The sequence below is a fragment of the Atractosteus spatula genome, chromosome 6 (genome assembly GCF_055471065.1).
Source record: "Atractosteus spatula isolate fAtrSpa1 chromosome 6, fAtrSpa1.hap1, whole genome shotgun sequence".
Classification (NCBI taxonomy): Eukaryota; Metazoa; Chordata; class Actinopteri; order Semionotiformes; family Lepisosteidae; genus Atractosteus; species Atractosteus spatula.
In genome coordinates this window covers 54282918-54298791 of record NC_142711.1, presented here as the reverse complement: position 1 = coordinate 54298791, position 15874 = coordinate 54282918, and the positions used below count along the sequence as shown (strand labels likewise).

At 40.9% G+C, this 15874-nt stretch overlaps 1 protein-coding gene across 12 annotated transcripts in view; it reads right to left on the bottom strand.

Annotated features, from left to right (window-relative positions):
• Positions 1 to 15874, bottom strand: part of LOC148833053 (histone-lysine N-methyltransferase 2C-like) — a 158107-nt gene that overhangs the window by 2899 nt on the left and 139334 nt on the right. For 10 of the 12 annotated variants that reach the window (XM_088918211.1, XM_088918215.1, XM_088918223.1 and 7 more), the window contains 13 exons: positions 15411 to 15552; positions 14667 to 14814; positions 14020 to 14198; positions 12692 to 12828; positions 11201 to 11462; positions 9201 to 9319; positions 8439 to 8546; positions 5528 to 6653; positions 5176 to 5312; positions 3418 to 3560; positions 2617 to 2785; positions 1879 to 1995; positions 1319 to 1392 (listed from right to left, as the gene is read on the bottom strand). In XM_088918211.1, coding sequence (XP_088774337.1) covers positions 1319 to 1392; positions 1879 to 1995; positions 2617 to 2785; positions 3418 to 3560; positions 5176 to 5312; positions 5528 to 6653; positions 8439 to 8546; positions 9201 to 9319; positions 11201 to 11462; positions 12692 to 12828; positions 14020 to 14198; positions 14667 to 14814; positions 15411 to 15552 — 2861 coding nt within the window. The remainder of the gene's footprint in view (positions 1 to 1318; positions 1393 to 1878; positions 1996 to 2616; positions 2786 to 3417; positions 3561 to 5175; positions 5313 to 5527; positions 6654 to 8438; positions 8547 to 9200; positions 9320 to 11200; positions 11463 to 12691; positions 12829 to 14019; positions 14199 to 14666; positions 14815 to 15410; positions 15553 to 15874) is intronic. The other 2 variants (XM_088918217.1, XM_088918216.1) reach the window with 2 other exon arrangements.

Genomic DNA, 15874 nt, shown 5'->3' with positions numbered 1-15874 from the left:
AAACAAATGTACTAGAGTGGATAGCAAAAAACTACTTGTATATATATATATGACTTATATACTCCTTCTCTGAACATCTCCTACACAGAGAGCCCTATCCTAATTGATTACTAACGCTCTCTGACTACAAAGTCAGAGGTGTCTTTCAAAAAAGCATGTGAGCACCTGGCCTAGGCTAAGCAACTGTAACATATCTGAGAGTCCAGGCTTTCAGTTGAATCGGTAAGAAGAACAGCTCTTTAATAAGGTCTGCTAGGGGGCTGGCAGTGTCAAATGCTAGCTTAGTGCAAAAAAAAAGGAATGACAAATTATTAATGAGCTTCCATTTTCTTGCCACTTAAGAACAGACTGGGGCAGCATACCACACCGTTCAATGTATTTACGAAAGGTCACGGAGTGTACTATTAAATAATGAACATTAAATGCTCAGTAAAAACAGTAGTGTAATATTTGAAGCTGCTTGGTGGCTCCATCAAAACGTCTGTGACCAAAACTGATACAGTGCATGTGCTATCAATCACTGAACATTAAACAGAATGCAAACCTATATATTAAATATCAGATGAAAAAAATAACTTTTTTAAAGAGACTTTGGATATTGATTAAATGCTCTTGGTGTCACTGTCATTGACCATTCATGATGGACGCACCTGAGCGATTGTTTATTAGTGCAAAACCACATCATTAGTGACAAAGCCGACTGGGTATAGGACAGGGGACTTAATCTACTGAGTGTCAGGGTGAAAATCTAGTAAGAAAAACACAAGAGCGAACACGATCCGATTACCAGGAGGAAAAAATGCCTTTGTGTCACCAGTATGGTGAGAACGGACCAAGTTCCTGCAGGTAGATTTGTTCATGGTGAAGCTCACTCCCCGTTATCGATGAATGTTTTTGTGTAGACTGCCCTGACAGTCATAAGCAAGTGTGGCAGAACGATACATAGTATGACCGTACACAAGACCAATTGATTGGGAGGTGTAAGTGGGACGGTGTGGTGACATTTGTCTCTGCTTCACTTGCACTGTTCAATAGCAATCTGAGTGCATGGTGCTGTATTGATCCCGTCCTGGGACCTCACATGCTGACCTTCCTGACACAATAACATTCCAACAGGATCCTACACACCACTCCTGCTACTTTTGCAACAGTGGCTTTCTTGCTAGATGAGCATGTGAGTTATAGTGTGGACAGCCTACTTGATAGATGTGAATTTACTTAACATTTGTAACACTATGAGAGGAATGGGACAAATTCTCAAGACAGCATCTAAATGTGCTATTTGCAGAACGACCAGGCATCCTGTCAGTGGTCCTACCTGGCTGGACCTCCTGTCAGTGTTGCATCAATGACATGTTCACTGTCAATGCGAAACATGTAGACTCCACGGTTCTGCAAAACACACCAGCACCAGAATACTGATTGGAACGGAAGTACTTGGATACTCAGAAAAAGCTGACTTGCAATGGAAAAAAAGCATTTGTCATACCTAGATTATGGCACAACTTAATAACAGCTACTACATTAGCCATTCAACCATTATTGTTTGAAACATATACAAAGTTGACTTTCAACAATATAATAGCCAGCATTCAGGACTGCCACAGAACAATCTAAGGATAGTTTTGCTTAGAAAGACTTATCTTAAGGCTGATTTTTTCCCCATAATTTTTCTTGTTTAGAGCATGCTTTGGTGAACAATCTACCATTATTAATTGGTGGTCACAGTGACTTCAAAATAGACTGTTCAACAAGCACAGCCATGTCTTTCATTTCTGCACTATGGATTGTTATTGTACAAGACAATGATATATACTTTCGCTTTAGATAGACAAATGGCCTAATAGGTTCCTGAACATGGGGGTGTAATTGCCATACCTGAGATTCATAAAGCTTTTCTTTCCTGTTTGCAACTTCATTGCGTATGATGGTTCCAATGTACTCAATGACCATGGTGTATTTTTCAATGTCTCTGGCAGCGTATAGTCCCAAACCCTGTCAACAATGTGCAAGTTAACACAATCTAATAAAATAAAAGCCTTATATACACCTTATACTCTCAATCGTTTCTATTTTTGAGAAACAAAAGTGCTTTAAATTAAAATTAATCAATGCAATCACAGATTACACAGTGGTTGAGAAACCATTTTAATCAAATAAAAGGATACAGAGAAAGTCTAATACAATCATTTTGAAATTAATCGCAGTTAAGATCATGCCAAACATAACTTGCAAGTCTCTAAAACTGGTCCCCTGACAACTGTCCTAAGGAGTGTGTGGAATACAGATTCTTCTGTAGGTCCTAGTACTATTGAACACAAAAGCGATCAGAGCCAGACAAACTAGTGTAATAGTCATTTTTGTAAGAGTTCCATGATGTTCTGCTCCTAAGGCACTAGTGTTCTGTTTCGATGATCATTTTTTGTCACAACACCTCCTTTAAACTTGCCTTTGGCTGATTTACACTTTGTTTTTAATTGGGACATTATAATTTAGCTAATTATGAAACAAAGCGAGATGTTTTCCCTTTACACCTCAGCAGCCGAGCAGCTTAGCCACATTATTCTCAAAAGCACAGTTTACTGGTGATGCCGATTCTGAATGAGTTTTACTGACCTGGATGCGAGACCGGGCCAGATAAACATTGCTCTTCCACTCGGTTTTCATTTTGCGGTACTGAGAGGACTTGGAATGAACAAACTGTTTGCTGTACGGTGCATTGAGCTCCCCGGTCACTGTACTCTGAAAGGACTTCGATGTGCTGGTGCTGTTCAGTGTGTGAGGCCTGCAAGATTTAGGGGGCCACAAGAAACAAAAAAAAAAGACTGAAGTCTTTTCACCCTTAGAAAAACACGCTACAAGAGACAAGACGACAAAACGCAAAGGCCTAAGATGAGAATGATGGCAACAATCACTTAAGAGGGCCAAGAAAAAACATCCAAGAGTTTGAAAAGGGGAAAAAAAAAGTGTTAGATGTCAGAGACAAGTTTATAAAACAAAACTTTGCTGATACTTAAAGTCACAGTAAGAAATCACTCTGGGAAAGACTAGAGGTGAGAGAATCACAATGCTCAAAGAGGCCAGAAATGGCAAACACAGATCTAACACATCAGCTGCTTTACCAGGAGCATTTCCTTCAAGAAGCGTTACTGAGAAAGAAACACTTTGATTCAAGGTGGACGATTCCACGGAAACCAGAAATGGAGACTGAGCCAAAACCCCTTTGAACAACCTTAAACACTCGGCAAAAGGAAGCAATGCAGGCAGATCTTATGTGCTCGGAGATGCAGCCATTCCCAGATGCCAGCTTGCGACACAGAGCTCAGGACTGTGGGACGTCCCCACGGCAGGAAGAATGCAAGGCACAAGACCCAGAACACCAACGATTGTATTTGAAGTTGAAATCAGACAAAATACCTTAACACAAACCTCTTGACATGGGAACTCATTTTGGGCTCAGAGCGCGCACAGCCTGTGGGGTTGATGGCCAGAGGCAATTCCATTAAAGGATTGCGGCCATAGCGGAATGTGTAGTTTTCACAGGCCTCAACCCCAGGGAGCTGGAAAAAATAAAAACACAAAAATTTGAGTTTTTTTGTGTTAAGATGAGAAAGTTTAAAACTTTCAGTACCTACTTCTGTAATGAAGTCTATCATCACCAACGTTGAACCTGCATAGCCTGTTCAACAGAACGGCCAGAAACTGCTAGAAATACTGGATTTCTATTTTAAATTGAAATTTTCCAAATCATCCATAGCTTAAAACATCTCTATGTTTGTGTATAGCAAGTTTGAAAACACAATCGAGTTAACAATTGCATGACAAATTTCAATAAAATATTTCCAGTCGTGTTTTAAGTTGTCACATTAGCCTTCTTGTCCACAGTTGCAAAAGTCTGAGGAAGTTTACTCTTCCTCAAAAGAATAATGCATTTCTAGAAGACAGTCACACATACATTTAACAATGGCTTCACTGAGCATGAAACTGTCTCCTTTTAAACTTTCTTTCAACCAGACTGATTAAAGTTGCCTGTGATTTAAAAATTATGGCCTCAGGTTTCATAAGGTGAAACCTTATGTTAACAATCTGAGGGTGAAACCTTATGAAAAGTTACACCTTTGGTCTACCAGCTACTTTTGTGTATAACATTTATATCCATAAAATTAGGTTTACAGTAAGTAATATTTCCATAACTGCACATCTAAGAGGGTAAACCACAGAACTATTTCAAGATAAAATTGAATATTAGAAAAAAGTCAGAGCATAATACTTTTCAGTGAGCAAAAAATGTAAAAATACACACACCATACACAAATATTTCTAGTAAAACATGTACTGTTAGTAAGTGTTTTTTGTTGTAAAGTTGAAGAACTGTATTTGAATGTGATATAACACAAAGGCAGTGACAAAACTCTGTAGGTCAAATATGAGCTTGGTCTTGTGCAAACTGTGCAGTTTGACATTTCCTACCAGAACACCATTTAGACAGAGATCTTACATCTGCAAAACTTCCCATTCCTTCATGAACAAATTTAAGTCTAGTAGGGTGACATAACTCATTCACACAAAATACCAGAGAACATGCAGTTTTTAGACAAGGGCAAAACAAAAAGGCATGCGTGCTCTCATGTCTGTGCTGCACACACACAACTTGTTTAATCCACAGGCCTCATTCAGGTGAGGGTCACTGTTTCCAGATCAGCTGTATACCATCAAGTACTAATTAGGTTTTTTCTAGTTTTGAAAATAAAAACTGGTTAAAAAGCATTTAAAGTATGCCCAGGTGTGTGTATAATCACTACAGCTAAGAGACTTAAAGAAAACGATTTGCACATGCAGTATAAACTACAAAAAATATCTATTTAAGCACCATAAGCACTTATTAGATAAACAGCATTTAATGAGTTCACTATAGGAGAAAATATGATTAAAGACTGGTCTACAAGAGGTACATTATTCAGACTAAAAGTCAGTGAAGTCTCCATGAGAGACATCAGAAGCATTAGACTCAAGACTTGGCAGAGTCTTCACACATCCCAAATCTAGACAAGAAAACTGATCCATCCTTATACTATTAACAACATGTGGGCATCATGTCAGGCCACAGACTGAATAATAAATAGCAGGTGTTACAGGTGTTTGGGCTGTATTATATATATATAGATAAACCCTTACAGATTCAGCTATCCTAGTCACAGCAGAGACCGTGAGGCCAAAGAGGTCTTCTCCTTTCAGGTACACTGGGAATAGTTTCAATGTACCAGATTCATTGCGCCGTTCTGCTACCGGCTCCAAAACCTTATCCCAGACCCCTGCAAGAAACCACAAACAGCATTAAAAACACAATAAACACTGGGGCATTGTGGAAGACGTGCAAAAAAAAATTAGGAATGCCTGTTTCAGGCACCTGCTCAACGCGAGCTCCAATATCATGAGTATTAGAAAAACATGCATCTGTTTGACTCTTCATATTACCTAGAATCTGTGCTTAGCTGCGTTAAAAAGAGAAGTCTTTGACAGTTTTTACCTTTCGGAGTACTATCGGTGAGAACCACGTCCTCGTAGCCCTGCTCCACGACTCTGATGGTGAACTCGGGCTTGCTGTCCTTTTCGTCGATGGAGCAGAGGTAGCGGCAGCGTCGGTTGCTATAGCGCATGCTCCAGTAGAGTCGGCTGGCTTCATAGCCCACAGGGTAGATGGCAGTGGGACCATGGAAAGCCTGCATCTGGTGAGGCAGCAGCTGGCCAATTGCATGGAAAATGAGGCTTCCGACACGGAAAGTGTGGTCCCTCTCGCCCCGCTGGACGATGCTGGCGATCTGCCTCACCTCGTCTCTCTGCACGTACACTCTGCGGAACACGGCGAAGTACCTGAGCTCGTGTTCGTGGGTGCCCCCCCTGGGCCGGTGCATGTGGCAGAGCATGGTCTTATCCTTGAAGAACATGCACTGGGCCTTGAGGGCACAGGTGAAGTGGTAGATGTTGGTGCAGCGCAGTCGGTGGCACCCGCTGGTGGCACCCATTTTCTGACAGTATACACATTTCATGGACAGTCCGCGCCTCAGCGCCAGCTCCACATTGATCAGCGCCCCCGCCTGCGTCTCGTAGACCTCCGTGGACCACAGCGCGCAGTTCAGGTGCACCCAGAGGTCAAGGTCAAGGTTAAGGAGCCTGGCAGGGCCATCTGTCATACCGTCACCTTCCTCATGGCAGAAGCAGCATTTCCGGTGGTCTTTAGGGAGCAGTTCTGGCCTCAGGGAGGTCCCAAGCTTCTGCAGGAGCTCGTCAATCTCGTCCTCGCAAGGCAGTTTGAAGTTGCCTTTCGGGAGCACAATCTGGACGCTCCACTTCCTCCACCGCATGCCTTTCCACCTCTTCCCCGCGTGACGGGAATCCTCGAAAGCGTTGTGGACAGCCCTGGGCCGCGGCTTCAGCTTCACCGTGACCTTCAGCACATCGGGCTTGGCGTCGATCTTGGCGGCTTCCAAGGCAGCAGTGGGGAAGGTGATGGGAGGAGTCAGGGGAGGAGACTCCTTCGGCTGCAGCTGTGGCAAGCAGTGGACATCCAGCATGGAGGTGTTGTTGCTGTACTGGTGAAGGGTTCTGGAAGTCGCCTCTTTGGCTTTGGAATCGGACAGGACAGTAATAGGCTCCTGTGAAAATAAAAGTTGCAAAGGAGTTGGATGAAAGTTCACATGTAAAATCTCCTGAGGACAATTCTGGTTCTTTTATGGCACTTAACCACACAGAAAAAAGGAGGAGGACAAGGACGGCATTAAGAACGGAAGTTCACAACTGCTGTAGGACAGTTCAGGTTTAAAATGAGAAACCTCTGGTTAAAAAAGGCTTTAGGGTTTTCAATCAATTTTCAGTTTTAAGAAAGGTCAAGATTAAAAAAAAAATCAGGTCAGAAAAATATACAATACCGAAAAGGCAACTGCAACCTGTTTTGATATCCAGAGCAATACTTCAACCATTGTAAAAAATTATAAAGATCAAAGTTCTGAATAACACCAGACGTGAGTGCTCAACCACGCCAACTTAAAAGAACATGCATAAATCACAAATATTAACTGGTGACCTGTTTGGTATGGTCACCACAAATACATCCTCAAGCCGTGTGGCTATTGCAAAAAAAGCAAACCCTCATTATTCAGATTCTGTATTTCATAATACAAATCTTTAACTTGTTGAAGATACAAAAGAATACTGGGATGTTAACAACCTTTCAAATTGTTTGCTGCAGGATACTGAGAATTAGCTCCATTCTCCATTACCTTCCATGGCTCTTTAAAAGCGACAAGGCCAAAAACCCTTAATCGCTTTTGGTAAACATCAAGTCCGTGCTCCAATGCTAATCCTGCTCTGCAAAATGTGGTCAATGTTTTCCTTTCATTCACCCTGCTCGTCATAGCTTTAAAACCTTAAACTACACACGTAAAAAAAAAAGCACTGGAAAAAAATTACCTTTCCATCTTATTTCATCGACTATTGAACCGGAGTTCAATGGAAAGGGTGGAAAAAAACATAAGATTTTTCCTAGGTTGTGGTGAAAAGTAAGACATTTGAGATTTTTATTGCTCATTTTTCTGACATGATCTTGTACAGAAACCCCAGGGCATATTTAGAAGGGTCATTATCAGAAGCTGTACAGAAATGAAGCAAACTGCTTGGGCCTCCTGAATGGAGTTGATCTCTATGAAACTAGGTATTGCAGGTTTGAGCCTGGGTCATGCCACTAGTTGACTTTAACCAGGATTTCCCAGGGGTGGCTCAAAGTTAGGCAGGCCACAAAAGTCCTCGTTCTCTCCCACATGCGGCTGTAGGTTTGCAGCTGTGAGCCGAAATGAAAACAACTGTAGACTCCAAGTCGGATGGGTACCTGTACCCACCTGAAGGCAGGTTTACAAATGATAATTTTATCCATCTCTGTAAGCAATCCAGGATCTGCATCTGTGTCTAAGAGAACTGTTTAAAGTCTTGTGATGCAATGGCATTTATTTCAGACCTTATTATGATGAAAACTCACAGGAATGTTTAAGTCTTAATGAACAAAAAATAATTCAAAGTGGTTTCCATTTGTCCCCAAGGACATTCAAAAATCAGGTGACAGCAGAAACTCACACCATTATCCCTGTATATTTTTTTCATCTGTTAGTGTCACCTGTATATTATCGCACAGAGGTATACTGCATGCAGAGCTCAACTAGACTTTAAATTATGACATTACTGGGAGCGCAGTTCACTGCCCACATAACATAGTTACACATGTGCTTGTTCATACAATAACCTGTAATCCTTTTGTCATACAGTAAATATACTTTCATTCCACCCTTTCTTTGCCTTACACGAGGTTGCTAAAAATAAAATTTGCATTTGTTGATCTGCCAGAATGAGCCGGGCATACCGAATTCCTGCCAGTTATTGCTCATTCATACCTTGGCCTCTGCGGTTTTGGACTGCATGGCTGTGGAGTAGAGAACAAAGCAGTTGTGGCTGCAGAAGACCATGTTCCCCTCTGTTCTCCCTGGTCTGTCCCGCGAGTCCTGGGAAGTAGAAGTCAAGGATAACCATTCTTCTCTCCAAAGAGCGCTGCTCTCATCTGCCTTCATATCATTATAAATTATCATTCAAATGCAGACCAAGTGACACAGTGGGAATCAAAGATCAAAGAATCTTCTTGCATCAACCTTTGTTGATGCCAAAAGGAGTTATTAAATTTGCATATTGTAAGAACATCAAAGGTATCACAGATTTGAATAACCTGCATTTCAAAAGATTAACCATTTGTGAACTTTGGGCCTCTGAACATTTACATTTCTGTCATGATTTTTTCTACCTTTCAGCTCCTATCAGTTAACCTCCTAACTGCTCTGCAACAGTGCACTGCCCTTGATAAAAAATGAATCTGTTATGTCTCGTAATTATGCTTTTGTGTGCCCCTGAGCCAGAACTTGACAAATCTGCACTTTGATGTCGGTCTCAGCAGCTGCCTGAGATCAGGACCTGAAGTGAAAGGTTTCTGACTCTGGAGAATGAGTGTATAGAATTTTATGCAAACTTTTGGAAGCACTGGGAGCAGAAATTTATAATTACAGAACAAATAATCCTGAACAATAAACAGTTTCCTGAAAGACTTTCCTGAAGACAACATGACTTCAAGCCACAGCAACTGGAGCTTGTGTATTCTGCAGCAATACCTGTCCAGCAGAAGGCAAGTCTTTGGTGGATTTCCTTACTCCATTTCCAAGAACCACAACCTTGCAGTGACAGCACCACTGTGGTTTCAGTCCAGGGTCTCCTTTCACCACAGCCGAACCTAAAACACATTCCAACGTTTCAAACAGGATGCAGTGACAGACTGCAGTACACTTGCAATCAGACCATTTTTATTTTTGGTGTTAGTGGCTGACAAGGGCTAAAAATATACCTAAAATATTTCCTTTGTGTGGTAAGGAGGTTTCTTAAGCTGTTTCAAAGATTTTGACAGGTTCCAACCACTAAAAAAAGCATTCAAAGAGCTCAAAAATCATGAACCTTTTATTTGGAACAAAAAAATGTTTTCAACTGACTCAGGATTATAACTTTTCCACAGAATTTAGTCCTCAGTAAGCCTGTTTTTACCAGAAATCAAAATTGTTAACAGTTGCATTGAAAAAATTAACAAAAATAAATTTATGCTATACTAAGACCACAAGAATAAAATCACTGGGCACCATACAGCACAGTTAAACATCCACATGAGCAAAAGTAAACAAGTAAACAACATTTAGTGAATTTTAAAATAACTTATTCTTCATTTAGGGCTTCAAAATCAACAAGGTTGACTTAACACCTTCATTAGACACAATCTGAGATTAAAACACTTAAAAGTATGAGGTTTCACACTAACAAGCCTTACCAAAATCATTAGCTCATCTATTAACGTCTCAGAACATTGGCAAAATCAATACTGATGCACAACAACACTTGGAAACACAGAGCCTTTTTGTCAATACGATTGTAAAGCTTTTACATAAGAGACATTTATATATTTGTGAAAGGGGTTGGATATAATACTTAGTACTACTTTCTCATTATCTATAATAAAATATTTGTAACAGCAGTTTTTATTTTATATTAATAAAATACTTATTTCATCAGATCAATTCACTAAAATTATTCAATCATATCTGTGTAATATTCTGTGCCCTCAGTTATTAACACACACAAAACTAGTAAAAATGGTTACAAACAAGTCTTCCTCTAGAACTTATTCCTCTATTTACCTCTGTGATTGGATATCCGGAACAAACTACCATAGCTATGTAGTAAATCCAGAAACCTTGGGCTCCTTTTAAGAAACAGCTGAATTAGATCCTACAAATAATGATCTACTAGCAACCAAGTGACCTTTTCATGTTTGGAAGGCATTATGTTCTTGCGTTGTATTTTTTTTTAAACTGGCTCTTCCAGCATTATAAATTACTGCATAAGCAAGTGTAAACCTACTACTACTGTTAAAGTACTTGCTATGGAACAGTGCTGGCAGAAAAAAACAGTGGTGGTCTCAACCACAAATTACTACACTCCTAATATTGTTCAGTACATTTCCAGATTTTCTTTATCTATCTGCAAATTAAGCACAGTTATGATTTATGACTATATACAAATTAGAAAGGCTTGGAATATTTCTTAAGGCAATTACTGATTGTTTGCCCTGGTGTCCTGCATTGAAATTCTAATTGGCTTCCATCGTGTCAAAGACCTCCTCGTTTGGAGCTCCAGAGTGGCTCAGACAGGAGAGGAAGCAAGACGCCTACAATTGGAAAGCAGAGTTTCCCCAAGTGAAGTGATCAGGATGAGGATTCTAGCAATGGTGCAAAACAGCCCTGAACAGAGAGGAGCAGTCCAAGAGTTTTAGTTTGTTTTTTTTTTGCAACACTGACCTCTTGAAGTCCACAAGTCCTGGTAGTAAAATACGTTGGTGTCATTCCAGGGAACTCTTTTTTTTTTTTAGAAGTTTTTTGCACGACATAGAAATGTAATTTCAAGATGGAGGGTGACTGACTGAACTCTAAGCACGAGAAGAGTTTTAAAAACAAAAGTTTTGCTCAAGGAACCTGAAGTGCCACGACAACAACTTAACAAAACTGCTGCCAGACGGGTAGCTGGTAAATTCGCAGCTGTGCAAGGAAAAGGGACGGAAGAATATTCTCACCGGTACTGCTGGGGTGGAACTGAAGCTGAGGCTGCAGCATTCCCACAGGTCCCGAAGGTCTCATGAACCTCATGACCGCTGAATGGTTTGGGCCGGGCCCTTGGAACAGCAACTGGGGTCGAGGCTCAAAGTTCTGCTGGTGTACCTTGAGGCTGTTGAGGAAGGCCAGCGAGCCCCTGTCTGGAGCATTGCTAACCTCATAGCTGTTGGGGATTTTCACACACAGGAGATCAGCCACCGCTGCTACCACACCATGGATGTTCTAAAAAAAAGAAAAAAAAAAGAAGCTCGGACTTGCGATACCACTTACATGCTTACAAAGCAGCACAAGAATGGGTAAAAATCTAAGGCCATCAGCTGGCTTCATTCCATTCAAGAAGGATACGAAAGTATAACAGACTTGAACCGATAAAGAATAATCTTATTCAGTTTTCCAATTCAATTGTCTGTGCAAAGTGCCCAGAGCAAATTCTAATCTAAATCAAAGAGGAAACAAAAACACTGTCACTGATCAACTGTCTCTATGCCGAAAAACTAGGGACAATTTCCGAAGGGATAAAGATATATACATAGGAATAATTGTTTCTGGTCTGGGTATTGACAAAACTGCAGATCTCTTGCTGCCACAAGATGAACCATCTGTATCTGAGGTGACGTGGAAGTCCGGGACACGTGTGTCACATGACATGTTTCTCAAGACAGTTTATTCATACATCCTGGACAAAGGCAAACTCAAGATATGCCGAAGTTCAGTTTTGTCCATTACTGACAGTAGTGACTGTGCAGCTGCAAAAGCTCACCGTGTTTTGTGTGATTATTAAATAAAAATGGAATTGAGTTGAATTTAAGATTGGTAACTAAATTTAATTCTTTTCTCTTCTTCCAAATTTTATGACGGCTTACTACCCATCCATTCCACTACACAGAAACGTGGTGGAAAACAAGCTCTGGGGAAAAAAACAGCAGTGCGTTTCAGAATATGTGCGGCCTCTAAATTAGTGTAGTCAAACATTTGTAAAATTAGGCCTGTTCACAATAGCTACTTTTTTTGCCCATATTATAAATATTTTAACCTTTATCGGTACCAGTTTTAATTTTTCTCCATTTCCCATAACACTGCCTTGATGATGTACCACACCAGCTAGTCTTTGCAGAATATGAGCAAACAAAACTGCCGTATCTAGAGGTGAAGAGGAGTTGTAAGTAAGGTACGACTAAGAACCAGTGGAAACAACTAGTCATCACCTAGAACTACCCAGCTTGTAATTGGGGAAAGGTATTAATACTGTTTGGATTAATTTGCTGTAAAAGTTTTCAAACAGTTGGAAATTGCAAAAGCATATGGCCAACTTTAATTCAAATGATAGTTATTGCACATTACAATTTAAGCTAAGATAAACCTCAAGAGGCACAGAGCCTCTCCCATTCTCAGACAAATGAACACAAACGAAGCCAAGTATTTTTTTAAGAAAAAATAACTAAATTACTCACCTCTGCTGCAGCTGGGTTCAGTGTAATTGCTATGGATACGAGGCCTGTTTTTGAACAATTCTGCGACGGCCCGAACTGAGATCCAAAGAACACGCCAGATGGCTCCATCTTCACATTATTCTGCCTGGCTTCTGACCCTAATTGGCAACACACAAGCAAATATACACTAAAAGACAGTGGTGGAAGTCTTTCGTTTTAGCACAATATAACTTTAAAAAGGTTTATTTTTTAAGCAGACAAATCTGGATATCTAAAGAGAGCAGGGAAATTAATGAAGTAGAGACATTTGCAGCATTTAGGCATTTCCCCCTACATTCAGAGTTTTAATTTCCATTTTTATAAAGTTGGTTTAGGTTCCTGGAACCTGGCATAAACCGAAATGGTGTGGAAAATGAGATTTTTTTGGATTGTCGACATGTTAAAAGAAATACTAAATATTTATAAATCTCTATAAGCATGCAGTAGACCTAACGCATTTTCAAACATTATTTCACAGTGATCCATCAACACCACCATCAAACAATGAGCAGACAGTCACGCTGGAGCCATGACACATAAAGAACAGATACATCAGCACTGTTCACTTGACAAATCAATGGATGGAAAATAAGCAATCTAAACTTGGCCACAACTGTACTTGTTAAAATATATAAACCATAAACCTCATCAAAGCTGCAAGCACGCCAAGTCAGCTCCTCATAGCTGGTTAAATTTATGGGTAAAAGAGCATTTCTAATCATGGTTTTGTAGTGCAGCAATTATAAGCGAGTCAGGTCAACTAGTGTTTGACAACTTCAAAATTTCTGTTTGCTGCCATGGATTACATTTAACAATCTGAGACTGATTTCTCTTATTTCAAACTGATGCTTTTGTCTTTTGTCCCTAAAAGGAAAAAAAAAATACACCTGGATAGTTTCATGGTCAGTGCCAAGATTATTCAACAACTCTCAACAAGTGTCAAGTGGCTTTTACTCTTTAGGTTTCCAAAGCAGAGCAAGAACAAACCACAAAACCACGCATTTTAAGGTGACTACATGGGAAACTGTTGGTTCTTCTGTAAAGACGGTTCTTACATCAACAGTCTTCTATGAGATGAACCAGATTTGAGGTTATTTGAATCTTTGGTTCTTCTGACTTTCTTTATATACAAAAATTAAGTCCACACTGTCATGGCCACATCCACTCTTGACTTTTTCTCAAGTGTCATGCTAGTATAAAAAGTAAAAATGATGTGTCTCTGCCAAAACCGAAATTAGTTAGCCCTGAGGCTGATGTGAGGAGTGGGCCTCCTATCCCCTGATTGGGAAGCATCCCGTCTGTTTCATTACCTTTTCCACTGGAGCTGGGCAGCATGGGGATAATTGGGGAGGGGGCAGGGTCAGGGGGTTCCTCCTTCACCAAGGAGAGGTCCGGGTAACGACTGACCTCCATCCCCACCACACTTTCAGGCGAAGAGGAGGGGACAAAGCTGTCGGGGGTATCCCGGTCTTCACAGTGCTCCTGTCCTCTGTGGGTACCAAGAGACAAATATGAGCGGCATTAAGCAGGAGCCTTCATTTTAATTCTGAAGCATGTAGATTAACAATGGCAATACATTTAATTACCAAAAATATTCATTTTTCTAACCATGAACACAAGAACGTGTCTCCATTCAACCTTTGGAACACTGTACTCTGTACTGACGTATTGCAGGAGATCAATTTCTCTGCAGGTGAGTACAAAGTACAAAGAGGGCTGCATGTCTCCTGGTTCACAATTGGTCACACATGCTACTGAAGAAAAGTTTTAAAAAGTTGCTAATTCGTAGTGAGCCTGAGCCCAAGTGACCCTTCCAGTGTTGCAGAAACCCTGTATGACTGCTTTTCTAAAGACACAAGCATGGGCATCTCTGAAAACCATTCAAAACGGTGTCCCAAAAAAAACAGTCAGTTAACATTTAAGGCATTAATGTAATTTACGAACGCAGGATACTCACCGGAGCTCCTCCTGGTTGTTATGAGGGGGTGTGGGTAGGGAGGCTGGCACATCCACTGTTTTAGGGCCCTGAGCAATTGCTCGGGCGAGCAAATCCTCTTCAGGCCTAAAGGGCATCTGGAACTGCTTGGGTCCAAGGCTTTTGGTAACTAAGGCAAAGTACAAATGAATGAAGGTGCCAATATCTAACATTCGTCATATCCCTAAATTGCGTGGCATCCTGCTGAACTCTCAGAAAACTCACACCATCATTACACACATACAGAAACGTTACATTTACAAAAAAAAACTTAATGACTTCTTTGATCAATGATCCATTAGCAGCGAGCTGCTTTTCCTGGTTTAGGTAACAGTCTTGTAAGCAGCGTGCAAGGGAGGACTGTCAGTCTATTACAGGGACACAGAGAACAGCCAATCAAACCTAGTCAGCACGGCTTTTGGAAGTTGTTGGGAGCTGAAGCACCTGATTAAAAAACCATGTGAACGAGGGGGTAACATGCAAAGTACACATGAAGGACCCTGAAGCGTTTAACTTTATACACTGAATCCTTTCACATAGGTCAAAAGTAACTTCCATTACCTTTCTTTAAAAATGCTGCCTGGGGAACAAGAAATTCAACATTTAGGTTAACAATAAGTTAACAATACAACCGCATGTTTCTAGGTAAGTGTTTTTTTCCATTACTGCACAGTGTTTACAGTTCAGATGTCATCTGTGGGAAAAGGGGGTAACTACTGTACCTACCATCATGACCCCCCATCACAGCAGCTTTGCTGGCCAGCTCTTCTGCTGTGGCGAAGCCATTAACCATCTTCTGCCGAGAAACTGGAGGTGGGGTTGGAGGCAACGAAGCTGGTGGCGTAGGGGGGTTGCTTAAGTTGTTCTGCTGCAAAACAACAGTTTTTGTTACTGGTGTATAAGAGAAGACGCAGCACCATCAAAATCCGAGGACATAATTCAAGAGCATTTTCTATAATAGCACGGGCAGCTCATTTTGACCGTGCGTATAACCACATGACAGATTGGAGTTGTTTGAATCTCTACATGTAGAACAAGCCAAACACCTCTGGCTCTGTGGCTCAGGATCTGTGCCTGTGGCTGTGGCTGGAAGGTTGCCGGTTCAAATCCCACGGTCAGCAGAGGAATTCTACTCTGTTGTGCTCCTGATCAAGGCCCTTAACCCCAACTCCTCCAGGGGCGCTGTATAA